At 42.4% G+C, this 27,934-nt stretch overlaps 1 protein-coding gene across 1 annotated transcript in view; it reads left to right on the top strand.

The window, feature by feature from the left end:
* The first annotated feature begins 605 nt into the window (after positions 1–605).
* The window catches only part of itprid1 (ITPR interacting domain containing 1), a 38,658-nt gene continuing 11,329 nt past the window's right edge, over positions 606–27,934 (top strand). The window contains exons 1-11 of the mRNA XM_034705899.1: positions 606–637; positions 969–1,020; positions 2,099–2,136; positions 4,464–4,517; positions 9,125–9,173; positions 20,088–20,165; positions 20,282–20,484; positions 23,880–24,355; positions 24,448–24,508; positions 26,871–26,983; positions 27,137–27,934. The exon at positions 27,137–27,934 is cut by the window's right edge and continues 1,515 nt beyond it. Coding sequence (XP_034561790.1) covers positions 634–637; positions 969–1,020; positions 2,099–2,136; positions 4,464–4,517; positions 9,125–9,173; positions 20,088–20,165; positions 20,282–20,484; positions 23,880–24,355; positions 24,448–24,508; positions 26,871–26,983; positions 27,137–27,934 — 1,926 coding nt within the window. The 5' untranslated portion in view covers positions 606–633. The remainder of the gene's footprint in view (positions 638–968; positions 1,021–2,098; positions 2,137–4,463; positions 4,518–9,124; positions 9,174–20,087; positions 20,166–20,281; positions 20,485–23,879; positions 24,356–24,447; positions 24,509–26,870; positions 26,984–27,136) is intronic.

The raw sequence follows: 27,934 nt of genomic DNA, 5'->3' as shown, positions 1-27,934 counted from the left end.
CTTGTTGTCATAAAGCTGTTGAAAGAGGAACACTTTGCCTATCTGCAGGTTTGCCTATCAGCTCCTGCCTCCTGCAAAGCCTGCTCCTAACTTTAAATATCGGTTACAGTTAAGTTCTTGAATGATCACTGACTTTAAATGTTTCTGTGACATCTGCTGCAAAGGCCCAAGGTGTTTTAAATGTTCCTGGTTGTGGCTCTTCATCAGATCAACACTCTGTGCCTCTTCAACAGTAACATGAAAACAGAGAGCATGTTTATCAGAGAGACGTGTTGGAATTTACAAAATGGTCCATCCTGTAAAACCACAGAGTTTGCATGATGATACTAATAAACTCACAGAGACAGTCCAGGAACATGGAGGACAATTCTTAAAAAAAGCTCCATGCTGAAACTGATAAGGAGCAGCAGGCAGCAGTGTAAGTCAGAGAGCAGAGCTTCCTTGTAAGGCTGAGAGGATAAGCCAAGTCATTTGCATGCCCCACCATTTCTCTGAGCTGTTTACAGAAGTGGCAGAGGAGCTAAATAAGAACTGCTGCCACTCTCGCTCTGTCTCAGTCCTGCTCTGGAGGAATGCCACCTCAGTCTGCTGCACCTTCACAAAGACCGAGGACAGGGGATCAGCAGGGGATCTATGGGTGAGGGCTGTGTGCCAGTGTCTGTGGTGTTCTGGTGTTTTTCTGGTGTTAATTATTTTGGATTTTCCCACTTAAACAGCTTGTTTAACGGCCTCTGAAGGGACTATGAGGGCCAGTCTAGTGGCATCCAGGGTATGCCGGGGGCCTGACTGAGTCTGCTCAGGATCAAAAGGCTCCAGGTGTTCAAGCTAATATAACATATTTCATCAATTTATAACAGTGATGTTTAAAATGTTATTTTGCTGATCAGGATGATGCATGTTGCTGTGCTTCACTTCATAGTTGCTTGTCTGCAGCTTCATTAGAATTTGTTGCATCATGTCAATCACAGGAAGCCACAGTATGGATGGTGTCAGGAAGTGGCTCTCCACCACTGTCACTGGGTGAGTATCAGATCCTGGGTTGGTGTTCAGAGTCGACACACAGTTTAAATATTTTTTTAAGTGATAAAGGTAATTAGTGAGAAGGGTCATAACTTGAATTAAAGGACCTTATAAACAGCGCTCTGTGGTTATCTAAAAAAAATACAAATATACAAAAACAATTCAAAAACATTCAGAAAAATACAGAAAATACAAAAAATACAAAAAGAAATACAAAAAGAAATACAAAAAATATAAAAAAAGAAATACAAAAAAAACAAATTATTACAAAAAAATACAAAAAGAAATACATACAAATACAAAAAGAAAAAAAGATATACAAAAAATACAAAAAGAAAACAAAAAATGCAAAAAATAATTATAAAAAAGCCAACAATACAAAAAAAATGCAAAAAAAAATAATAATAATAATAAATAAAAAATAAAATAAAATAAAAATTAAAATAATTTTAAAAACTTCGTTTTAGGCTAATTTAACTTATTTCATGTCTTTAAAAGTACTTCTATACCTTTCTTTGTACAGATACTTTTCTTATTTGTTATTAGAATTTTTAGATTAGATTTTAGGTTGCTATATTTATTGTCCTTACTGTCCTGTTGTTATGTACCGGTGTTCCAATCACCACGTCAAATTCCTTGTGTGTGAGAGCTCACTTGGCAGTAAAGCTTTCTTCATTCTGATTTTTGATTATCGTTTCTGCTGATGTCTGGTCACTCGCCTGATGTAGCCTCCAGATGGTCTGTGTTGTGTTAAAATAGCCTGACTTAAAACCTGCCTGATAAAGAAGTAAGCTGATGTGAAAAGAAGGGACACTGTCAGGTCTGCGGTGTCTGAGGGAGAAACTACTGAGCCAGTTTAGCATTTTAAAAGAAAGTATTAACATTTGGATGAGCTAGTTTTACAGAAGGTAAATACACACTGTTATGCTAAAGTTTAAAAAGGTATGTTGATTTTCTAAAACAGAACAGACAGATAATGTTTTGATGTGTATTTGTGCACCCGTGTGTATATGTGTGTGTGTGTGTGTGTGTGTGTGCTCTGTCCCTCCTTCTAATAAGATGTGACCTGTGTTTGCAGGGAAGATGCAAAGCATGAGCCTCTGTTGAAAGCTTCAGGTATGACCCATGGAAATCTTCCTCTCTCTGTTTCCACTATGGATGATCGGTGTTTGTTGCCTTTGTCCTGTCCTCCTGTGATTCTGTGACACACACAGACACACTGCGGTGAGTAGTCTGTTCAGCTCTGAGCACGTCCAAACTTTTTAGAGGCTGTAGAGATGGGAAGTCAGATTACGGGCGGCTGAGAGGTCGGCCTGCTGGAGCTGTGGGTTGTAGAGTGCATGCTCATGCTGCATGCACAGATGCTTCATGTAGGAGAATAAGCAGACAGACAGGAGAAGCTGTGTGGTGAAATACACAGTTACACTGTGGTGGATTTTCTGTTCTTACTGCTGGACAAAGATCAGTTTTTATTCCTACCTTTTAAACCCTTTCTCTTCATTGTGTCATATCTTTAAATCTTTAAATCTTTAAATCTTTAAGGTACAGCTCATCCTGTGTTTGTTAAAGACTACATTATATTTACTTTATTGACTGCAGCAGGTTGTAACAGGCTGAAAGTAAAGGCCACACTTTAATGAATGTACGCATGTTGCTGTTGGGGGTTTGTATTATCTAATCACCTCCTCACACACCCCGCCCTGAGGTCAGCCCATTCAAACTGCATGCAAATGTTGGTCAGGAAAACCATGGGAACGACAAATTGCTCTTTATGTGCCTGACCACGCCTCCCTCTTACCTCTAAAGAGAGTGAGCCTGCTCTGCTGTGTTCACTCAGGGTTGTGAGAGGTTTACTAATTACAGAAATGGAGCTTAAGATAAGAATAATCAGAGAGTGGTTACACAGAATGACAACAACAAGCTTCTTGCCTGTGACTGGATAAACATTTACAAACAACACAATCTGAGGACCATCTAACCACTGACAGACACACACAGAGCACACTCCTACTGCTGCAATCAATCTTATACGGTCTCAGCAGATGTGTGTCTAACATGAGTCTGGTCCTGCTGGAGGTTTCTGCCTGTTAAAGGAAGTTTGTTCTTGCCACTGTAACTTGCTAAATGCTGCAAAGTGCTCTGCTCATGGTGGATTAAGATGAGATCAGACTGAGTCCTGTCTGGGACGATGGGACTGGATCTTATCCGGTCTTGATGTTGGGTCTTTTTTTAATAATAGAACATAGAGTACGGTCTAGACCGGCTCTGTTTGGAAAGAGTCTGAGGAGAACATTTGTTGGGATTTGGCACTATTTAAATAAAGGTTGATTGAAGTCTAAATATAGACTAACATCTGAACCCAGCAGTTATCTGACTCTACCATCTGTCTCCTCTTTTAAATCAATCAATCAATCTTTATTTGTATAGCGACAGATCACAACAAACGTTGTCTCAAGACTCTTTTACAAACAGAGCAGGTCTAGACCACTCTATGTCAAATTATGAACAGAGACCCAACACCAAGACAGGATAAGACTCAGTCTGACCCCACCTTAATCCACCATGAGCATTGCACCTCGCAGTATTTAGCTAGTTACAGTGGAGAAGACAAACTTCCTTTAACAGGCAGAAACCTTGAGCAGAACCAGACTCATGTTAGACAGCCATCTGCCTCGACCGAGTTGGGTCTGGAAAGAGGGATAGAGGAGAATAAGAGAGAGAGGGAGCGGTGATAGTGATGAGACGAATAGTAGTAGCTGTTGCCGCTGGAGTCCAGCACGTCCGTATCAGCTGGAGTCTGGAACGTCCACAGCAGGAGGACGTCTACGGCAGCTCAGAGGAACCTACGAGACAAGGGAGCTCAGGGACTCCAGAAAGGTCTATGGTTAGTAACTTTAATGGGACAGGGAGAGTTAAAGTAAGTGATGTGGGGGGTGCAGGGAAGGGGGTGAGATAGGATCCCAGTGTGTCGGTGCACCAGTTCCCCCGGCAGTCTAAGCCTATAGCAGCATAACTAAGAGCTGGTCCAAGCCTGATTTAGCTTATTTAGGCTCTTCTGACCCTCAGTCTTCTCTGCAGTGGAGGAGACCTGATACTGACTGAGTCACTGAGAGAACACAGATACTTCAAGGACTGCAGCAGAAGCATGAGCTCAAAGAACAACATTTAATACACAGTTTTAAAAAAGAAGCATGTACTTTGTTTGCAGACAGCATGGAGTACATACTCTGTAAAGGAAAACCAAGGTTTGTTTGGATGTGAGGTCACTGAGACTGAATGGACTAAAGGTTTCATACGTTACATGAAAAGTTTCATCAGCTCCCTTTAGTCCGTCAAGCTTCTCAGGTTTGCAGGTGACACCATCACATATAGAACATTCTGCTCAAAGACATGTTTTGTAGTCTGTAATAACCCTCTTGTCTGTGTGTCCTGGGTCCCTGCAGAGCCTCTCAGGAGGAACACCAGCTGCGATGATGACCTGGCCCTTGGTGTAGAAGGTAAACAGCCTCCTCGCCTGGACATTTACGGTGTCATTCTGAGTGAGGAATCTTTACAGGCACACACTGGAAAACAGACCGTACAGTTTGAGAACACAGTGATTTATATATCAGTTCATGTCTCACAGAATAAACAGAGAGAGAGGGAAAGAGAGAGAGAGAGAGAGAGAGAGAGAGAGTTGGGATTTGGCACTGGAATCACGTGTATTTATGCTGAGGAGGGAGAACACAGGGTCTGATGAAGTTTATAATCCCTCTGACATTTCTCTGGTGCAAATTTAGAATTTTCAGAACTAATGCACTACACCACCAGACCAGTAGAGGGCAGTAAAACAAAGAGGAATGCCATTCATCACAGATGACACCATAGAGGCAGATGGACAGGCAGGTATCATTGTGAGCAACACAACAGTTAGCCTGTTAGCATGAAGAGACTCAGCTGGTCTGTTTTAGATGGTGCTATATTTCATCACAGATGGATTCACTGAATCAACACGTGAGAGGAGATAAGCACGAGTAGCAAAGACGTTTCAACACGCCTTTAAAATCCTTTTGAACTCAAAAAGCTGTGGCAGAGATCAACCGGTGTTTTGGTTTAAACAGCGACCCTGTTAACTGTAGACTCTCAGCCGGATGCATCCCTCATAAACGTTTTTAGACGATCATTAAATATCTGATGAGGATATTTTGAAATCTTAATAAAAACTAAACTAGTTTGCATTCCCAGGAACTCCCTCTGTGTTTCAACAGCTGTGTAAAATCCGCAAACACTGACACGTTCAGCTGAAGGTCCCCAGTTTACAGGGTCACTTTTAAAACCGTAACACCGGGAGAGACTCATTCACGGTGGACTGAGAGAAGACTACTGTTACAAGCTGCTAAATCAAGAGAATCACAGCTTCTTCTTTTGAAAAGTACACACACATACAAAAAAGATAGAACAAATAAAAACTAATGAAAGAAAGAGTAATCAAGAGAATCACAGATGTGTGTGATGTTATTGTGGACGGAGGGAGGAATAAAAACACTGAGGTTAATCTACCAATCAGACACGTTCAGCATTGAAGGCCCTGCTCCCCGAAAGTCCCGGGACCTTTGAAAGTATGACCCCCCTAGCAGGGGCTTTTTAGGAAGGAGATTATCTACCCCTGAACTAAATTTAGACCCTGGGTCCACCGGTCGAAACGCACATAGTTCAGGGGTAAAGTTCCTGCGGTCGAAAAACGCCTTTACACTGCAGGTAACCACATTAAGAAGACACAAAGCTGAAGAATAAAGAGACATATTCTTAAAATCTGAAGATGTAGGCCATAGAATAAGAAATACATGATTGTAGGAAATAGTATTCAGAGAGGTGGTAAGTCATTGCAGGTTCAAGAGGCTTTTATTTCTTCTCTTAAGGGTTCTGAATCCTCACCCTGACACTCAGTTTATCACGTGCACAAGTGAGCATGGTTTGTAACATCACCACGACTGTGTAGCCAACAAAGGGATCCAGGAGACTCCTTGAAGTAGTGAGAACTTCTTCTGAACCTGAACCACCAAGTCATACGGAATATCAAGTTATCAAAAGAGAAGTAAACCCTCAGTTTAATCCTCCTCCACCAACCGAATACTCTGACAATCGTCCCTTTCTCTGCATCACTCTGTCACCCTACATCTTTATCTATGTCTGTTCTTCATACGAGCTAAAGACCTAACACATCCAGTTCAGAGCAGCACACAGTACCTGAGAACTCAAGCTCTGTTGTCTTATTTCTTACTCCTTCACTTTTTCAATCAATTAATCAGTCAATCAAACAATCAATCAAACAATCAATCAATCAATCAATCAATCAATCAATCAAGCTTTATTTACAAAGCACCTTTCATACAAATCAAATGCAATTCAAAGAGCTTTACAGCGACTGAAAACAAGAAGGAGAAAAAATAAAAGATGTGTAATTAAAATAAGTTAAAGCATCAGACTAATATTAAGAATATAAATAGTTAAGATAAATACATTTAAAAAGGGTAAGGATAAGAGTTGAATAAAAATTAAGGCTAAAAATATCAATTTAACTAATAGATAAATAAATAAAAAATAATAAGAATAATACAATAAAATAAACAGTTCAAATTAATAAAATAATTAATTATATTTAAACCAATATAATAGTAAAAGTAAGTTATATAATTGTTAAACCCTACACTCAAAAATATTTTTTTTTGTAATAAAATTATGGAAAGAATTTCCACCAAATTAAAATGCTTTCATTTAGCGAGACGGTTTTGGGTGTGATGTTGAAATGTTTGGGTCCAACTTAATTGCAAAGGTTGTTTCAACATATTTACTAAGGTAGGTTCTTACTTCATTGTCTTGGGTCACAATAACTATAATATGATTATGGATAGCTTATTTTTTAGTATTTTTTTGTAAGTTATATTTTTGGGGCTTTTTCGCCTTTATTGGCAAAACAGCTGAAGAGAGACAGGAAATGTGGGGAGTAGAGAGAGGGGGAAGACATTGCAGCAAACGGTCAGGAGTCGAACCGGCAACATCTGCGACGAGGACTGTAAAAGCCAGACTGAATAAATACGTTTTTAGTTTACTTTTAACAGTCTCAATATCTCTATCAGCTCCTCTCAGATCCTCCTTTCTTCAGTTAAACAAAGAAAAAACTGAAATGATTGTTTTTGGAGGAAGAAAGGTTAAAGGTTACTGCTCAGCTCCAATCTGCAATGATGAAATGTTCAAACCAAGCCAGAAACCTTGGTGTAGTCTTAGACTCAGACCTTAATTTCAGCAGCCACATTAAGACAATTACAAAGTCTGCCTATTATCACCTTAAGAATATATCAAGGATTAAAGGACTTATGTCTCAGCAGGATGCAGAAAAACTCGTCCATGCATTTATCTTTAGCAGACTAGACTACTGTAACGGTGTCTTTACAGGACTCCCTAAAAAGTCCATCAGACGACTGCAGCTCATACAGAATGCTGCTGCTCGAGTCCTAACAAGGACCAACAAAGTAGACCACATCACTCCAGTTCTTAGATCTCTACACTGACTTCCTGTCTGTCAGAGAATATACTTTAAAATCCTGCTGATGGTTTATAAAGACCTGAATGGTTTAGGCCCAAAATACATTGCTGATCTGCTACTACTTTATGAACCACCTCTGAGGTCATCAGGTACTGGTCTGCTTTCAGTCCCTAGAGTCAGAAGGAAACATGGTGAAGCAGCGTTTAGTCATTATGCTCCACATATCTGGAACACACTCCCTGAAAGCTGTAGGTCTGCTCAAACTCTCACCTCTTTTAAATCAAAGACTAAGACTTTTTTATTTGCCACTGCCTTCCTATCTTAGATTATTTTAACCCACTTTAAATTAAAATTTTAATGTAATTTTTAATATATTTCTAATTTTCCTTTTCTTTTCTGTTTTATCATATTTGTCATTTTAATTGTGTTATTTTATGCCTGTCTGAATGTCTCCAATGCTTTTAATGTTTTAATGTAAAGCACATTGAGTTGCCCTCGTGTATGAAATGCGCTATACAAATAAAGCTGCCTTGCCTTGCCTTGCCTCCTGCAGGCTGTTCCATCGTCTCGGAGCGTCGTGGCTGAAAGCAGCGTCACTGAAAGTTTCTGTTCTCCTCTGAGGAACAGCTAAAAGAGAGGAGCCGGAGGATCTGAGAGGCCTTCCTGGTTTATATACTAAAAGCTGAGATGTAGTCTGGTGTGAGGTCATGCAGCGCCTTAAAAACTAGTGAAATAATTTTAAAATCAATACGAAAAGAAACAGGGAGCCAGTGTAAAGACTTTAAAACAGGCATAATGTGTGCTCTCCTTCTGGTCTTTGTTAAAACTCCTGCTGCTGTATTTTGTAACTGCAGTTTGTTAACTGTGTCCTTTGGAAGACCAGAGAGGAGAGCCTCTGTGTGGCCCAGAGAGAGAGAAATAGCCTCGCTCTAGAAATGTTCTTTAAAAGATAAAAGGTTGTTTTTGTGATTAAACGAACATGTGGATTAAAATAAAATCAGAATCAAATAAAACACCTAAGTTTCTCGCTTCTTGGCTTGGAATAAGACCATGCACATTTAGTGTGGAGGATAGTTTCTGTCTCTGAGCCTTTCAGCTGATGGCAGGTACGTCCGTTTTGTCCTGGCTGAGCTGTAAAAAGTGATGTGACATCTAAAATGCAGTTAAAAAGTGAGTCAATCGGCCCAGTGTCATCAGGAGACACGAACACATAGAGAGCTTTTAGTATATTCTCTAAATGACTGTAATTCACAGGCGTCAGAGAAGTCTCTTTGTGTTGATGAGAGGAGCTTGCAGAAGGTATGGCAGTAAAGCCAGAGAAAGACAACAGAGTGGGAGAGGAAGGTAGGAGAGACTGCCAAAAGCCAAACACCCTGTGAAGGGAAAGAAAAGAGGGAGGGTGAAAGACGGAGACGGAGAGAAACACTTTCCTAATATAGCTTGAGGAGCCCCGACACAGACCTGGACAGGATGTTCTGACTTCTGACGTTTCTTCATTCCTCCTCTCCTGATGTGTCCCTCTCTGCTCCTCATGCACTGTTTGCTTCCTGGTCCAGATAACAAGACTTCTCTCTCCTACAGCGTCTCTGTATGATCACCAGGGAGTGAGGACGGTGCAGGACTTTCTGCGGTAAGGACTCATCCCCTGTCAGAGGTAGAGTGTCACACATCCACCAGTGTAGTATGTAGTATTGATCCCTGTTACACTGCACAGCACAAGACTTCATGTAGACACTGTTACTCATCGCAGGAAAGAAAGTGTGTGTTTGTTTAGACAGTAGAGTTTGGATGTGAAATATCTGTGACTTCAGCTCCTGAAGCTTTCAGCGGTTCAGAGTGTAAACGCTCATTTTATTCATTTTCAGTGTTTGAATTTGTCTCAGTTTGGTAATTTTTTAAGACCCTGCTGAATCATGGTGAGGCCGTATATACGCTCTAGTTACATCGAATCCTAATCCAGACTGTAGATGTAGTTGTTTTGCTGAACAGATTGTTTCACGGGCCTCTGCAAACCTCTAACTGAACACAGAGAGAAACAAGAAAGACATATAAGTCAAATCATTTTGTGTTTTGAACAGCTCCTTTCAGTCTGTTGAGTGCTCACCGCTTAAAAATGTTGAATCAATCAGCCCAGAAAGGAAACCAGCAAGAATGACTTATAATCCCCTCCTCACTAAATGTTTGAGTGAGGCTGACACTGAAACTAACAGATGAACCTTTCTGTCAGCCATCCGTTTCTCATAGGCAGAGCTACCTCAGTACTTCTTCGCATGTTATGTCTGTGTGTGTGTGTGTGTGTGTGTGTGTGTGTGTGTGTGTGTGTGTGTGTGTGTGTGTGTGTGTGTGTGTGTGTGTGTGTGTGTGTAGCAGGCCACATATTACATAACTTCAGCTTGAAAAAGACACTGATCCGTCATTAAAGCCTCTAGTAACCCAAATCAACAAAAACATTCTACCTATAATATTTCAGACCATCATGTAAATATTAAAACTATGTAAAAATATTAGAACTCAACTTTGATCCATTTTTCAAATATGTTCAATTACGTTTTTTAACATGTTTTCATACTGGGTTTTAAGGGGGCTGGTTTAACCTGATATTTATTACTTAGTAAATATCCAACCAATCAGAAATGAAACACTGAGTCACGTGCACACATGTTCAACAAAACTACTCTGCTCCTGCTCAGACGTCTCCTGACGTCTCAGCCAGCTCCCCTCAGAGTTAGCTGTTAGCTTGTTTGCTAATCATGTACTGCCTGTAATCAGTCTGTATAGCTGTCTCTCTGCTCTTTGCACCACTGTGCTCGTGTGTCTCTGTCTGCACATCCACCACTGAAGATGCCCGCTTGTTGTCATTCTTATATTTTCATAACTGCCGTGGATTTGGGGAAACTTTGGGACGCGGCCGAGCGGCTAAAGCGGTCCCGTATATGCTCCGCTCATTTCCCCAGGACCAGTTCACTAACTTCCCCAAAGATCGGTTCACTAACTGTCCCCAAGACATGTTCACTAACTTTCCCCAAGACCGGTTCACTAACTTTCCCTCAGGACCGGTTCACTAACTTTCCCCAGGACCAGTTCACTAACTTTCCCCAAGACCTGTTCACTAACTTTCCCTCAGGACCGGTTCACTAACTTTCCCCAGGACCAGTTCACTAACTTTCCCCACGACCGGTTCACTAACAGTCCTCAAGACCGGCTCACTAACTTTCCCCAGGATCGGTTCACTAACTTTCCCCAGGACCGGTTCACTAACTTTCCACAGGACCGATTCACTAGGTTTTCCCAGGACCGGTTCACTAACTTTCCACAGGACCGATTCACTAGCTTTTCCCAGGACCGGTTCACTAACTTTCCCCAGGACCAGTTCACTAACTTTCCCCAGGACCGGTTCACTAACTTTCCCCAGGACCAGTTCACTAACTTTCCCCAAGACCGGTTCACTAACTTTCCCCAGGACCGGTTCACTAACTTTCCCCAGGACCAACTCGATAACTGTCCTCAGGACCGGTTCACTAACTTTCCCCAGGACCGGTTCACTAACTTTCCCCAGGACCGGTTCACTAACTTTACCCAGGACCAACTCGATAACTGTCCCCAGGACCGGTTCACTAACTTTCCCCAGGACCGGTTCACTAACTTTCCCCAAGACCGGTTCACTAACTTTCCCCAAGACCGGTTCACTAACTTTCCATAAGGACCGGTTCACTAACTTTCCCCAGGACCGGTTCACTAACTTTCCCCACGACCGGTTCACTAACAGTCCTCAAGACCGGCTCACTAACAGTCCTCAAGACCGGCTCACTAACTTTCCCCAGGATCGGTTCACTAACTTTCCACAGGACCGGTTCACTCACTTTCCCTCAGGACCGGTTCACTAGCTTTTCCCAGGACTGGTTCACTAACTGTCCCCAGGGCCAGTTCACTCACTTTCCTCAGGACCGGTTCATTAACTTTCCTCAGGACCAGTTCACTAACTATCCTCAGGACTGGTTCATTAACTTTCTCCAGGACCAGTTCACTAACTTTCTCCAGGACCAGTTCACTAACTTTCCCCAGGACCGGTTCACCGTTTAACTAAGTTTCCCCTGGACCGATTCACTAGCTTTTCCCAGGACTGGTTCACTAACTTCACTCAGGACTGGTACACTAACTTTACTCAGGACTGGTTCACTAACTTTACTCAGGACTGGTTCACTAACTTTACTCAGGACTGGTTCACTAACTTCACTCAGGACTGGTTCACTAACTTTACTCAGGACTGGTTCACTAACTTTACTCAGGACTGGTTCACTAACTTTCCTCAGGACTGGTTCATTAACTTTCCTCAGGACCGGTTCATTAACTTTCCTCAGGACCGGTTCACTAACTTTCTCCAGGACTGGTTCACTAACTTTCCCCAGGACTGGTTCACTAACAGTCCTCAGGACCGGTTCACTAACTTTCTCCAGGACTGGTTCACTCACTTTCCCCAGGACTGGTTCACTAACAGTCCTCAGGACCGGTTCACTAACTTTCTCCAGGACCGGTTCACTAACTTTCCCCAGGACCAGTTCACCACTTAACTAAGTTTCCCCAGGACCGATTCACTAGCTTTTCCCAGGACTGGTTCACTAACTGTCCCCAGGGCCAGTTCACTGACTTTCCTCAGGACCGGTTCATTAACTTTCCTCAGGACCAGTTCACTAACTTTCCTCAGGACCAGTTCACTAACTTTCTCCAGGACCAGTTCACTAACTTTCCTCAGGACCGGTTCACTAACTTTCTCCAGGACCAGTTCACGAACTGTCAGTTCAGAGTTTAGACAAACAGCTCCGTATGACACCCGGAGCCGAGCTCCTCTGCGTGAACATACTACACTTCAGCCTCCTCTGCTCCGGGCGTCCCATGGTCCTGATGCCCCGGAGACTACGGAGTGATAAAACTAATAAATGATAGAAGTCCTGATTCTGAAGTATTTTGTGACTCAGCACTCAGAGACCATTGTAAATGAATCATTTTCAGATTCTGGAGTTTTGATGTCTTTAGATTCAGAGTCAGACGGCTCAAACATGCAGGCTGTGAACTCTCTCTTGACCTGTCAATCAAAGAGTTAGGCCACGCCCACACAGTCCTGAGAAATGCTCTGACCTGTAAAGTAAGCTGTTTTTGAACAGAGTTTTTTCAGAGTTGTGGATGTTTATTTTCACTCAGATTTTTTGGAAGCTTGATTACACATTACATTTTGATATTCTATGTGAATTTTAAATATTTCATTTACGTTTACAGAGGCTTTAAAGTTGCTGTTGGTAGTCACAGAGTAAACATCTGTTCAGAGAGAGGGACTTCGAATGTCAACACTATCCCTCCCAACAAGATTTTCTCTTAGCCCACCCACACAGATCGGCGCATGCAGTCATGATAGTGCTGGAGTCATAACCAATTGGAGGACGTAGTAGGGGCCGCCCCTTAACATATCAGAATAGGGGATTGGAGATTAGCTATGATTAGTCCGTCATAACGGGAATGAGAGGAATAATAAACTTGCTTTATACAAAGGCATTGGAAAACACAGAGATTTCGCAATAGCCTCAAATTGCTTCACTTACTGATGAGTACCGATGGGCATTATGACCTTTTCTCCAAACCCAGCAAAAAAAAAGTAAAGTTTTTTACACCATTCCTACCAACAGCAGCTTTAAGGCATTCTCTAAGATCTTGTTACAGAGAGCACCAAAGAGACCAGATCCCCCTGCAAACAGAGCAGAGTGAAAACAGATATATATACATGTTTCTCTGTGAGGTGTTTAAGTTGAGAACTTAATAATAATAGTTCACGTTGTCATCCCTGGTGTTCAGACGTAAACAGAGCTGTGAGGTTGAGATGAACATGTTAACATGTCTTCTTCCAGCTGTGTCTCTGTGCCTGACTCTCAGCTGAGGTAACAGCTCCTGAACCTACAACATATTACAGCTCCCATTTACATGGCAAATAAGCCTCTCCTCCTCTACCTGCACAGTTTGCAGCACAGTTTGCATAGAAAGCCAAGGGATCAAAGGTAGTTATTACAGTGCTTGACAACTGTTCAGAAAATATGAATCAGCAAAGAACAGGGTGTATGAGCAGAAAAGGAGGAGGAGGCATGAGTCTGTTAAACAAAGAGCAGGAGCAAAATGTGAGTAAACAGCTTTCATATCTTTATTATTCTATCATAAAGATCTTTATGTTACATTTGAAGTTTTGACCTCAGTGTGCATGTAGAGAAGTAAGCTAAAAATAGAACGCTGCAATTTCTTTGACCTTCTGACTCTAACCAGCTCCTCATCATGTGAACCTTCAAATTAATCTGACAACTGACTTTTCAAACAATGACCCACAATTCAGAGAGTCTGTGTTTTAAGGTAGAATAAAGAACAACTCTGCTATTATTATCCAGCCTCAAAGGTTACTAAAGTTCAGTGATCAGTTTGTGATCTTTAAATGTAATCCCTCATACAGCATCAAGTTGCTATGAGTTGTTTTCACCAACAGTATTTAATCTAATGTATATGATACGTGTAATATATGGACAGGGTACTTTTCAAACTTCCTGCACAGAGACGCAAACTAATGTTTTATTAAGACTTCTATAAGCCAGTTATCTCTGCAGTACAGCATTAAACAAGAAATGTCTTACTGCTAAACTCTGAAGTGATTGTTATTGGCCCCAAACACCTCAGAGAGACTTTTTCTAATAATATAAGTACCTTAGATGGCATCAGTCTGGTATCTAGCACCTCTGCTAGGAATCTAGGAGTCCTATTTGATCAAGATTTATCCTTCAACTCCCAAATTCAGCAAATCTCAAGGTCAGCCTATTTTCACTTGCGCAATATTTCTAAAATTAGACACTTCCTATCTCAGAGCGACGCAGAAAAACTAGTCCATGCATTTGTTACCTCCAGGTTAGATTACTGTAACTCCCTCTTATCAGGCTGCCCCAATAAGTCTCTAAAGATTCTTCAGCTAGTTCAAAACAAAAGTCTCTGAAAGCAGTACGAGAGGTAGAACCTTCAGTTATCAGGCCCCTCTCCTTTGGAATCATCTGCCAGTCAGGGTCTGGGAGGCAGACACCCTCTCCACTTTTAAGAGTAGGCTTCAAACTTTCCTTTTTGATAAAGCTTAGATCACCGCTCCCTCTCTCTCTTATTCTCCTCTATCCCTCTTTCCAGACCCAACTCGGTCTCAGCAGATGTGTGTCTATCATGAGTCTGGTTCTGCTCGAGGTTTCTTCCTGTTAAAGGAAGTTTGTCCTCTCTGCTGTAACTAGCTAAATACTGTGAGGTGCAATGCTCATGGTGGATTAAGGTGGGGTCAGACTGAGTCTTATCCTGTCTTGGTGTTTGGTCTCTGTTCATAATTTGACATAGAGTGGTCTAGACCTCCTATGTTTGGAAAGAGTCCCAACATTTGTTGGGATTTGGGGCTATAGAAATAAAGATAGATTGATTGGTTGATTGATTGGTTGATTGATTGATTGATTGATTGATTGATTGATTGATTGATTGATTGATTGATTGATGTGAAGGTCCGTTGGGTCTAAGCAGCATAAAGATCATTTAGTAAAGGCATAGAGGGAAGTCCTCGTGATCAGGGGAACACTTTTACTAGAGCTGTTTAAGTGATGTGATGGGCACTAAACCAAAAACCATAAACAAACAGTCCACATGGAGGAAATCTCTGATCTGATTGACCTCTGCTTCCTCGTTGATCTTCATGAGACAGACAGAATGGATAGATATGAGTTCCTGTTTTCAGACTTTGAAAGACTGTGGCACAAAGTGTATGATAAACACACACGTGGTATAAAGACAGTCTGAGTGTTGATCAGGTTTCAGAGCTGTTGTTCTACGTTTGAAGGTGATCCTGCACGAGTTAAGTCTGTACTCCTGAGGCCTACAAAAGCACATGGCTTAACAGAGCTGAGCCTGCCAAGAAGAAACCCTGAGTTATTTTTAGCTGAAGATTTCAATCTGGTCTGCCTTATAACAGGTTTTTGTCAGACTGAACTAGATGTTGAGGAGCACCACATTCTTTCAACTTTCTTTCAACTGTTTTTGAATCAAACATTTAAGCTGCATTACTCCCAGCTAACGGATCAGGCTTAGAGGAACTCTAGTTAGCTTTCATATGGACTCAGTGTGTTTCCTCTGAAGGGACAGGATTGGACTGGAAACACAACAAGTAGTTTGACTGCCTGGATATTTTGTCTTACCTGCTCTAACGGCCATATTCCACCAGATCCGTGTCCAGTCTGTCTCTGATCTGTCACAGCAACGGGTCTGATAGGTTTCTATTCTATTCAATGTTTTAACTTCCACTGGATCCGCTCCGTTGAATTCCGGCTGCGTCTCTGATCCAGCAGGTTCGGAGTCCTCCGGATCAGATACACAAGACTTCTATTTCTACCGGATGCCGGAGCACGACGCATCAATCTCAACAGAGCAGATGGAGCGGGACAGGAAGTCAGGTTTCACCAAAACAAAATGAAAACATCCGGTTAATTTTCAGAATAAAACACTCTGTGTTATCACCAGATCGTATTTCACTTAACTACAACAACAAACCGTCATGATGAGCGGAGCCAGGCCTGGAGTCAACAGGTCAGAGGTTTTCAGAGGACCAGAAAGACAACATGGATGAGGAGAGGAGGAGGAGAATCCTTGGTTCAGTGATTACTAGGGGTGCAACGGATCAAAAAACTCACGGTTCGGATCGTATCACGGATTTGAGTCACGGATCGGATCATTTTTCGGATCAACAAAATAAAAAAAAAAAGAAAGAAGACAAGACAAATACAACTTTGTCCCTCTATTTATTTTGTAAAACTCTTTGCCCATTAAATAAAAACAACATTCAACTCAAAATGTACTGCATGTGCAAAGCATCTGTGGGCCCAGTCCTGCCTCATTCACTACATTTCATGGCATGGCAAGTGAAGGAGCAGAGGAACTTCAAAAGTTTCACTCTATTCTTCTTTCATTTGCTGATTTTCACCGTCCACTTTTCTTTGAGCAGCAAACTGTGAACACACCGTTTTATTCTAGGGTCCTACAGCTGGCAAAGTGCCAACATGTGAACTGCTCCATAAACCAAAGTGAAAGTTAAAAATTGCACTCGCAGCATTGGACTCTAAGTGACCCAGTAACAGCCTGTCTGCGTATCGTTGATATGGAGAAAAAAATCCTGGTAAACACGCGGTGACCCGACCACAACACAGAGTGAAGGAGTAACAGTTCGGGGGCCACAAATAGGCGGCCGGATGCGGCCCGCGGGCCGTGTATTGAGGGCCTCTGGTCTAGTGGGTGCGCGACGGAATTTCAGAACGTGGCTCAAGCACATTCAGCATACACTGTATTTCACAGGGAAACCAAAATGCTCCCATACATGTGACTTCCAAGATGCAGGAGGGTTATAATGTTCCTCTGCTCCTTCACTTGCCATGACTACCACTGCGCTTGACGAGTGAGTTGACGCGCAACCTTTTTTTTTCATCAACCGATCCGCGGACATCGTCCGTGCCGAACCGTGGAGAGGCATCCGTACGGATCACGGATCAACGATGATCCGTTGCACCACTAGTGATTACAGTGGTAAAACCTCGGTCACATGACTCCAGCTGTTCCGAGGCCCTGCGGACGAGAGAGCACAGAGCCGGAATGCAGTGGATCGGAAACGGACCGGGCACAGATCTGGTGGAAGTCCTGTGTAATACTTATAATCCTTCCAGGTGGTTTTGAACTCAGGGCTCGGGGTGTATCCTCTGTAAGCATGAATAACACAGCCATGGACTCTCACTCAGCAGATCGAGTTACCCAAGCTTTTCTGGGCATCAGACCTCGGCACAGTCGACAATGAAGGAACATTTGAGTCCCTTTTAAAAGGAAGGTCCTGAGAGTACTTTTTCAGTAAAACAGCTCTAGTGCATGTTGTTTATTCTTAACCAGAAACAGTTCACAGACCCCGGTAAATCCATCAGAGTCAAAGTCTGTTCATGGCCCGTGTTCATGTTAGGTTTATAATCTCTGAATGGATTTCTAACATCATTTGTTCTCTTTGCTTGTTGTTGAAAAGTTGAAAATGTTGAGAAAAAAGTCTCAATACAATTCTGTGAATGAAGTAAATGGATAAAAGTAAATGGTTTCTAAGTGACCACGTCAAAGTTCTCCAGGTCAAAGCATCCTTCAATGATTAGTCAACTCTTTGTGTCGATGAACTTGTGCATAAAAAGCCAAAACAGATGGTAACATATCATCGGCTCCTGTGCACAGCCTGTCATCAAACACTGTTCAGGTATCAACTAGCATAAGAAGCCAGCTCTGCTAATGCTATCATCGTTCACAAACACATGAAACAGAATGTTCCTGGATCTGGTCTTCCTCTGAGTCTTTGTTTTTTTCTGATCTTAAAAATAAGCACATTTTTGTAAACAGAGCAGCTGGCGTTAGCAGCCCCTGGTTTGTTTAATGACGGTTCCAGCAGAGAGAGAACAACCAGACACTGACTGTGATCCTTTGTACCTCAGCTGTGTATCTTACTGTGGCTCTTTGTAACGTTATGTTTTAGTGTCTAGATGATTCTGATTATTTACAAGTTTCAAACCTTCAAAACATCGGTAGCACGTGCTTACAGCTTTAGCTTCATGCTAACTTCAGGGAACTTAACAGAAGTTTATGAAATGATGAACCTCAGCCAACTCTTCAGGTGCATTTGGACCAAGAGTTCCGGGGTCTTTTAGCACCCAGAACTACTTTCCCCTGAACTAAAAGGTTCCTGTGCCCCCATTGTTATCAGCGTTTCGACCGCTGGCTGAAGTCCCGGGTAGATTGTGTAAATCAGGCCAGTGACGTATGGAGAAAACAAAAGTAAATGCACTACACCACCAGACCAGTAGAGGGCAGTAAAACAAAGAGGAATGCCATTCATCACAGATGACACCATAGAGGCAGACGGACAGGCAGGTATCATTATGAGCAACACAACAGTTAGCCTGTTAGCATGAAGAGACTCAGCTGGCTCTGTTTTAGATGGTGCTATATTTCATCACAGATGGATTCACTGAATCAACACGTGAGAGGAGATAAGCGCGAGTAGCAAAGACGTTTCAACACGGCTTTAAAATCCTTTTGAACTCAAAAAGCCGTGGCAGAGATCGGCTGGTGTTTTGGTTTAAACAGCAACCCTGTTAACTGGAGACTTTCAGCCGGATGCATTCCTCATAAACGTCTTTAGACCATCATTAAATATCTGATGAGGATATTTTGAAATCTTAATAAAAACTAAACTAGTTTGCATTCCCAGGAACTCCCTCTGTGTTTCAACAGCTGTGTAAACTCCACAAACACTGACACGTTCAGCTGAAGGTCTCCAGTTTACAGGGTCACTTTTAAAACCGGAACACCGGGAGGAGAGACACATTCACGGTGGGCTGAGAGAAGACTACTGTTACAAGCTGCTAAATCAAGAGAATCACAGCTTCTTCTTTTGAAAAGTACACACACATACAAAAAAGATAGAACAAATAAAAACTAATGAAAGAAAGAGAAATCAAGAGAATCACAGATGTGTGTGATGTTATTGTGGACGGAGGGAGGAATAAAAACACTGAGGTTAATCTACCAATCAGACACGTTCAGCATTGCAGGCCCCGCCCCCCGAAAGTCCCGGGACCTTTGAAAGTATGACCCCCTAGCAGGTGCTATTCAGGGGGGAGATTATCTACCCCTGAACTAAATTTAGACCCTGGGTCCACAGGTCCAAACGCACGTAGTTCAGGGGTTTAAGTTCCTGCGGTAGAAAAACGCCTTTCATCTCTTTCCTTCCACATGAATATCAGAGAGAGTCGAATGAACGTCTTTAGATTCTGTTAAAAACAGTGATGAACATGCAGCATATTGACAACACAGTTTACAGTTGCATTTCTAGCCTGGAGACAGTTTTATGGAGAAGTGTGGAATCACAACTCAGCAGCTGTCCTCTTTTCTTTACATCAAAATTTGATTTCAATCTTTCTCCTCTCATGTATATCTCATTCCTGGCCCTTATACTTTTCCATGGATAATGCATGACTTATGAAATAAACAAATTAATGAATCTATTTATTTATCATTAAAAATGTAATGGTCTTTTGTTTCATCAGCTGTTCCCAAAGATTGTATTTAATTCACTGATTAATCTAGAAATGAGCTTGTACCTGGAGTTAAGGACAGTAGCTTTTTGTGTGGGTATAATAATCTACAGAGCATGGAGAGACTACACTTGTATATGCTTGAACTCCTTTATTTTCTAACGTGCACTATGTCCAACAAACTCATTGACTTGAATTATTTATATCTTTTGATTTAAATGCTTTCTGCTTTAATCCTGATATACTTTAACTATTTTCTGAAAGGCAGATCGTTGTCTAAACTTCATTGTTTATGTGACTTCAAATACCCTGAAGCTCTCAGGTGGACATCATGGTCACACTATCAAAAGAAAGTCTGGAGCTTTAACCACCTGTTGTCTGTCTTACCCTTTCAGGTGGCGCAGGTCGAGTCCAGGTATCAGCAGGTTGAACAGTTTCAACTCAACAGCTTCAGATCACTCTGGACCTCTGAGGTTGGACTCTCCCTCGCCCTCGCTCTCTCTCACTCACACACAGCTAGTATTTATACTTCGTACAGAACTGTTCATTATCGTACAGTGTGCCTCAGTTCTTTCTCTCTCACTGGCAGTGTGATGGACATACTGAACCTGTGGAACGATGACCCAGAGGAGGTTCTCTTGGACCTTGGCTTTGGCTGTGACGAACCCGACCTCTCTGGACGAATCCCAGCTCGGTTTATTAATTATCCATCTCAGGCCCGAGGAATAAACCTGCAGGTCTTTCTGGAGGCGCAGAAGAACCGTCTCGACCTGGAGAATCCAGATGTCAGCAGTGAGTCTAACAAGCAATTGTTCTGTTCCTAAAGAAATGAGGGTGGGTGCAATGGATTTGCTACCAATCAATTAATCTTTATTTATATAGCCCCAAATCCCAACAAACGTTCTCCTCAGACTCTTTCCAAACAGAGCAGGTCTAGACCGTACTCTATGTTCTATTATCCACAAAGACCCAACACCAAGACAGGATAAGATCCAGTCCCATCTTACAGACAGGACTCAGTCTGATCTCATCTTAATCCACCATGAGCAGAGCACTTTGCAGCATTTAGCAAGTTACAGTGGCAAGGACAAACTTCCTTTAACAGGCAGAAACCTCCAGCAGGACCAGACTCATGTTAGACACACATCTGCTGAGACCGTGTTGGAGAGAGGGATAGAGGGAGATGAAGAGAGAGAGAGATGATAGTGGGGAGACGGAGGAACCTACGAGACAAGGGAGCTCAGGGACTCCAGAAAGGTCTATGGTTAGTAACTTTAATGGGACAGGAAGAGTTAAAGTAAGAGATAGTGACAGACTGTGGACTTGAAGTTGTAAACAAAAGATCTCTGTATGCTGAAGTACAAAAATCTCCCTCCATGAGAAATGATCTGGTCCATTACAGATAACAAGGTTTGGTCTAGTCTTCACCTGTTGAGTCCTGTACTCGCACAGTAAGGATGTGGTCATGTCATAGACTGTATATATAATGGACAGCGTTGTTCACCTTTTTCCATTGTACGGTTTTGAAGCCAAAATATCCCGTTCCAGAATGCTGCCATCTTGTACATTTTCTGCAGCCAGAGTCTGCGCAGTAGGGAATTTGTGTGTTTCCACGGTAACAAGCTTCGCCCTGCAGCGTACCGTCCCGAGGTCCTACAGAGTTTCCCTCTACAGCAGCTGTCAATCAAATGAAACCGGGATGTAAAACCCCGTTTTTTAACCTCTAATAACTAACGAAAAAGAAACTTTTCAGAAAAAAGAGGCCTTGAACACAAAACAGTCAAATAATAACTACACATCAACACAGCATACTGATATAGATTTTATTTATTTGTTTATTTCAACAGGGACAGTGCACAGCCATTTAGTTGTACCAGAGTTAGCTAGCAGCTAATTTGCATCTGTAGTCCCTGGGCAGGAGACAGAGGCGATGCTTCTGTTAAAAATAAATAGTACATGATTTAAACAGCTACACAATAATACATAACCACTATAAAACAACAGGGATACATTTAGATCAAAACTACCAACACAATAATAAAATAGAAATCGCTAAAAGCACTACAGTCATGGCCAAAAGTTTTGAGAATGGCACAAATATTACATTTTCACACAGTCTGCTGCTTCAGGGTTTTTAGGTGTTTTTGTCAGATGTTTCTATGGTATAATGAAATACAATTAGAAGCATTTCATAAGTCTCAAAAGCTTTTATTGAGAATTACACAGAATTCATGCAATAAGTCAATATTTGCAGTGTTGACTTTTCTTATTCAAGACCTCTACAAATCTCCCTGGCATGCTGTCAATCAACTTCTGGACCAAATCCTGACTGATGGCAGTCCATTCTTGCATAATCAATGCTTGGAGTTTGTCAGAATTTGTGGGTTTTTGATTGTCCACCCGCCTCTTGAGGATTGACCACAAGTTCTCAATGGGATTAAGATCTGGGGAGTTTCCTGGCCAAGGGCCCAAAATCTTAATGTTTTGTTCCCCGAGCCATTTTGTTATGACTTTTGCTTTATGGCAAGGTGCTCCATCATGCTGGAAAAGGCATTCTTCATCACCAAACTGCCCTTGGATGGTTGGGAGAAGTTGCTCTCGGAGGACGTTCTGGTACCATTCTTTATTCATGGCTGTGTTTTTAGGCAAGATTGTGAGAGAGCCCACTCCCTTGACCGAAAAGCAACCCCAGACATGAATGGTCTCAGGATGCTTCACTGTTGGCAAGAGACAGGACTGATGGTAGCGCTCACCTCGTCTTCTCCGAACAAGCCTTCCTCCAGATGCCCCAAACAATCGGAAAGGGGATTCATCAGAGAAAATGACTTTACCCCAGCCCTCAGCAGTCCAGTCCCTGTACCTTCTGCAGAATATCAGTCTGTCCCTGATGTTTTTACTGGAGAGAAGTGGCTTCTTTGCTGCCCTCCTTGACACCAGGCCTTCCTCCAAAAGTCTTCGCCTCACTGTGCGTGCAGATGCACTCACACCTGCCTGCTGCCATTCCTGAGCAAGCTCTGCACTGGTGGTGGCCCGATCCCGCAGCTGTAACACCTTCAGGAGACGGTCCTGGTGCTTGCTGGACTTTCTTGGGCGCCCTGGAGCCTGTTTGGCAACAATTGAACCTCTCTCCTTGAAGTTCTTGATAATTGGATAGACGGTTGACTGAGGTGCAATCTTACTCGCTGCTATAAACTTCCCTGTTAGGCCCTTTTTGTGCAATGCAATGATAGCTGCACGTGTTTCCTTGCAGGTAACCATGGCTAACAGATGAGGAACAATGGTGTCATGCACCATCTTCCTTTTAAAGTGTCCAGTCACTCAATCATGACAGATTGATCGCCAGCCTTGTCCTCATTAACACCCACACCTGTGTTAATGTGTGTGACACCTGTGTGTCATTGAAATGATGTTAGCTGGTCCTTTTGTGGCAGGGCTGAAATGCAGTGGAAATGTGTTTTTGGTGATATAGTTCATTTTCAAGGCAAAGAGGGACTTTGCAATTAATTGCAGTTGAGCTGATCACTCCTCATAACATTCTGGAGTATATGCAAATTGCCATTATAAAAACTGAAACAGCAGACTTTGTGAAAATTAATAGTTGTGTCATTCTCAAAACTTTTGGCCATGACTGTACACTATGAAGGTTGTTATATTGAAGTGTGATGAGGACATGATTGGGTTGATTTTAGCCATGATTTCATCTTGGACTTAAATTCAGCAAAGCTGCAGCAGGATGTAGGAAACATTCATACCACGTGTATTTATTTTTTAAAGTTTGATCGCAGCCCCATTCAAATGAATGGGGGAGACAGAGTTTTTAAGCTATACTGCAGCCAGCCACCAGGGTGAGCAGTTTTTGTGGCAGCTTCCCTTCGAGCAGACCGAGATGATCTAATTTATATACAGTCTATGGGTCATGTAGCATGGCGGTTGTTACAACTGTTTCAAATTTAATAGCAAGAAAATAAGTTTACACTTTGCTTTTGAAAGTGAAAGATTTTATTTTGAATCTGGGAAAGACAGGAAGTTGGTACTTGGTTGTGACAGTGCTGATGGTAACGTTATGTGTTTGAAGATAAATGGAGTTCTGAAGCGCGCCATTCCTTTTTTTATGTTTTCATTGTCTAACTGTTTCAGGTTAAAGGTCAACACTTGATGTCTGTTCTCTTCTCCTCTGTTGTTCTCAGATCGTTTCAGACAGCTTGAGGTTCTTCAACAGGTCACCACAGCGTTCTCCTCCCTGGTTGGGTCCTCCTCTCCTCACAGAGCACCCCAGGCAGACTTACCTCCTGAGGCCCGGGAAAGAAGGAGGCGCATGGGCATGTTGTTCAGACGAGCGTCAAAGAAGACCCTCAGTAATATCAGAAACCATAAAAACCAGGACCCATCTCTGCCTTGTATTGCTCCTCAGTCACATCTTCCTCCAAGCAGCCTCGGGGACAACAGAATCCCCTTTAAGAAAGTGAAAACTGGACTCCTAGAGACCACGTCTCTCAGTCCTCTGGCAGAGGAGCAAGGACCTGGTTCAGACGCTCAACCCCAGTCTCATGATGGAGAGCTCAGGTCCTGGCCCCTCAGGGAAGCTCGCTCCCTGAAGATGAACTCTTTCTTACAGAGGAGGAAGAATGCAGGGCAGGCCAGGGAATCTTTTGAAATGGAAGAGGTAAGTCCAGCTGAATGTTATCAAAGACAACGTGATGATAGAAGAGGACACAAGCTCTTCTTCATGTGGTCTCATTTCATATCTTATTACAGATCCACAGCTTTGATGAAGGTAGTGTTACAGGGAGCTTCATGGGAGGAGCAGACAACTTAGGTGCGTCTCAAACCATGTCCTTCTTTCTCTCTCTCTCTGTGTTTCTCTTTCTCTCAATATGTAATCCATTGAAGTTAAGGCAGACATTTTGATAATCAAACTCTATTTCTGAGGGTGGAATGACACTCTAACAACTCGAGCCATTGGGCTTTTAAAGGACGCTTTAGGTCTGCTTTTATGAGCCATAACAAACTGAACTCATTTGAATACTGTTTGAACATTGTGGGACAATCAACCATGATGCAAAAATGCAAAGTCAACAGAGGCTGTGTTTGTTTCCCTGGCAGTATCTCTGCTGATTATGATGCATGTTAAGGTTATGATGCTCAGAGGCTAAGTTTCACAGCTGTGAATACAAAACTAAGAACACTGCACTGAAACAGAGGAACAAATCTGAAATGTTGTTGACATCAGGATTATTTTAAAGACTTTAAGACATTTTTAAAAAATAGTTCCAATATAAAATAGTTCCCTCTTTCCAGTCTTTGTCACTGGATCAGGAGTCTCGCTGTTCTGGCTTCACAGAGTCGTCTCTAATGTCAACCTTCTAAAGATCAAATAGAGTCAATCAATCAATCAATCTTTATTTGTATAGCGCCAAATCACAACAAACATTATCTCAAGACTCTTTTACAAACAGAGCAGGTCTAGACCACTCTATGTCAAATTATGAACAGAGACCCAACACCAAGACAGGATAAGACTCAGTCTGACCCCACCTTAATCCATCATGAGCATTGTACCTCGCAGTATTTAGCTAGTTACAGCTGAGAGGAAAAACTTCCTTTCACAGGCAGAAACCTCGAGCAGGACCAGACTCATGTTAGACAGCCATCTGCCTCGACCGAGTTGGGTCTGGAAAGAGGGATAGAGGAGAATAAGAGAGAGAGGGAGCGGTGATAGTGATGAGACGAGTAGTAGTAGCTGTTGCCGCTGGAGTCCAGCACATCCGTATCAGCTGGAGTCTGGAACGTCCACAGCAGGAGGAGGTCTACGGCAGCTCAGAGGAACCTACGAGACAAGGGAGCTCAGGGACTCCAGAAAGGTCTATGTTTAGTAACTTTAATGGGACAGGGAGAGTTAAAGTAAATAATGGGGGGTTGGGGGGAAGGGGGTGAGATAGGATCCCAGTGTGTCAGTGCGCCAGTTCCCCCGGCAGTCTAAGTCTATAGCAGCATAACTAAGAGCTGGTCCAAGCCTGATCCAGCTCTAACTATAAGCTTTATCAAAAAGGAAAGTTTGAAGCCTACTCTTAAAAGTAGAGAGGGTGTCTGCCTCCTGGACCCTGACTGGTAGATGATTCCAAAGGAGAGGGGCCTAAGAGCTGACAGTTCTACCTCCCATACTACTTTTAGAGACTTTAGGTATGATGAGGAGGCCTGCATGTTGGGAGCATAGTGTTCTAGAGGGGTAATATATAGGCAGTGTTGGGCAGTAACGCGTTACTAATAACGCGTTACTGTAACGCCGTTACTTTTGACAGTAACTTATACTCTAACGCATTACTTTTTAAAATAAATAAACTCAGTTACCGTTACAACATCGTGCGTTTGTCCGTTACTTTAAATTAATTCATTGTTGGCTAGCTGCAGTGTACTTCTTCCTGTTTACAGTGGCAATGCATTGTGGGATTGCTGGGTGCCATGCCAACCGCTGTAAAACAAAAGAAGAAGACGCGTGTGGGCGTGTTTCCGTTTAATAACATGTGAGGCAGTCATGGAGAGTAAAGGCGAAAGCAAGACGAGTTTCTCAAAGTGGAAATACGCTCATTATTTCATATTTTCATACTTAAGCTGTGAAGGAACATTTTTAAGGGCTAAACACAACAGCTTTTATGATGCTGAAGCCACTTTATTTTTTTATCTTTGATTCTGAATAATATATTCAGACTGTTTTGTTTTATTTATTTCAGAAATCCTTGTGATATTGTCAGTTGTTGCTGGTCTGACTTAAATAAAGTAGCATTTAAAAATTACTTTGAGGTTGAGTCAGGTCTGTGTTTGCATTGATCATAATGCTGAGCAAAGTTTAGCGATGTGCATGCAAATGAATAGAAACTGTAAAGATGATCAATAGTGTATTATGTTCCATACAGCACTGAAATGAAGCTGGTAGTGCATAAATAGGAGCATTAAAGAATGTTCTTATTATAAAGTAACTAAAAAGTTACTTTTAACAGTAATTCATTACTTTTTGGTGTAAGTAATTAACAGAGTAATTTAGTTAATTTTTGAATAAAGTAACTAGTAACTGTAACTAGTTACTATTTTTCAGTAACTTGCACAACACTGTATATAGGGCACTGAGTCCTGTTCTTCTTGCTTCAGATGTTGTTATCTCTGTCTTTTGTTTGTGTGAGCAGTGCGATGTCTCGTACGCACTACCAGCTGTCAGTCAGACAGCAGCGGTTTCCTGGAGGAGCCATTCATCCCGCCTCACTCTCAGCAGGAGTCACCAGCACCTGATCTCATCAAGGTTCAACTGACGCACACACGCTCGCTCACAAACCTCCATCTTTATGCTCTTAAGTTATTTACATGAGTGAGATAGCAGAGTTGTCTAAGCTGCTTAAATGAAAACAGATCATGTGTGTGTCTGTGACCGTCTGTGTTATCTCTCTGGTTGCAGGCTCTGTCATGCCTTTCAGGAGGGAGCACCGAGAGCCACAGCGGAGACAGACCAGGTTCTCCTTTTCCCCCTCATACCTCCCAGCCTCTCCTGCACCATGCATCCCTCACACCTTCCAGTGTTGACAATCCTTCTGTTCCCTCCACATATCCTCCACGAGATCAGTCACCAGGCCTTCCCCAATCTCCTGCCTCATCATGTCTCCCAAAGTCTGATCTGAAGGTGTCAGGGACTGAGACGCCACCGGATCAGGACCGGTCTCCGGAGTATGAATACCTGTGCCCTTGTACCTCCTCACCTGAGTTGGTGAACACAAATGAGCGATCTGAAACTGGCCCTCCTTCAGCCTCTGTTACATCAGTCTTACTGATCAGAGCATCAGAGGAGATTCAACCTGAGGACATGGACAGTCCACCTTGTGACTCTGACCCCACAGCATACTCTATCTTTCATAGTGAACCACTTTCTGCCTCATCTACCCATCCGAATTTGGATTGTACGCTTTCTTCCACAGTTTCCTTCTTTGGGGGTCCAGAGGAGACACATTCAGAAGAGACAGAGGAGTCTCCTTATATGAACTCCCTTTCTCCTTCCAATGGCCCCTCATCTCAGCTTCCCTCCCACCTGTTCTCACCTTCCTCTTCCCTGTCTGATTCTTACTTACCGTCCCCTGAAGCACCTTCCTCACAGAGTCCAGAAAAGAATCAGAAAGACTCTCTTCTCCAAGACTCAAGCAGAGAAGGACTCTTTGATCCACTTACATGTGCACAAACAAAAGAAGAAAAAGAAGAAGAAGAA

Source organism: Notolabrus celidotus, chromosome 17 (assembly GCF_009762535.1).
Source record: "Notolabrus celidotus isolate fNotCel1 chromosome 17, fNotCel1.pri, whole genome shotgun sequence".
Taxonomy (NCBI): domain Eukaryota; kingdom Metazoa; phylum Chordata; class Actinopteri; order Labriformes; family Labridae; genus Notolabrus; species Notolabrus celidotus.
Note: the sequence above shows the minus strand (reverse complement) of the source record. Positions and strands in the feature narration are given on the sequence as shown.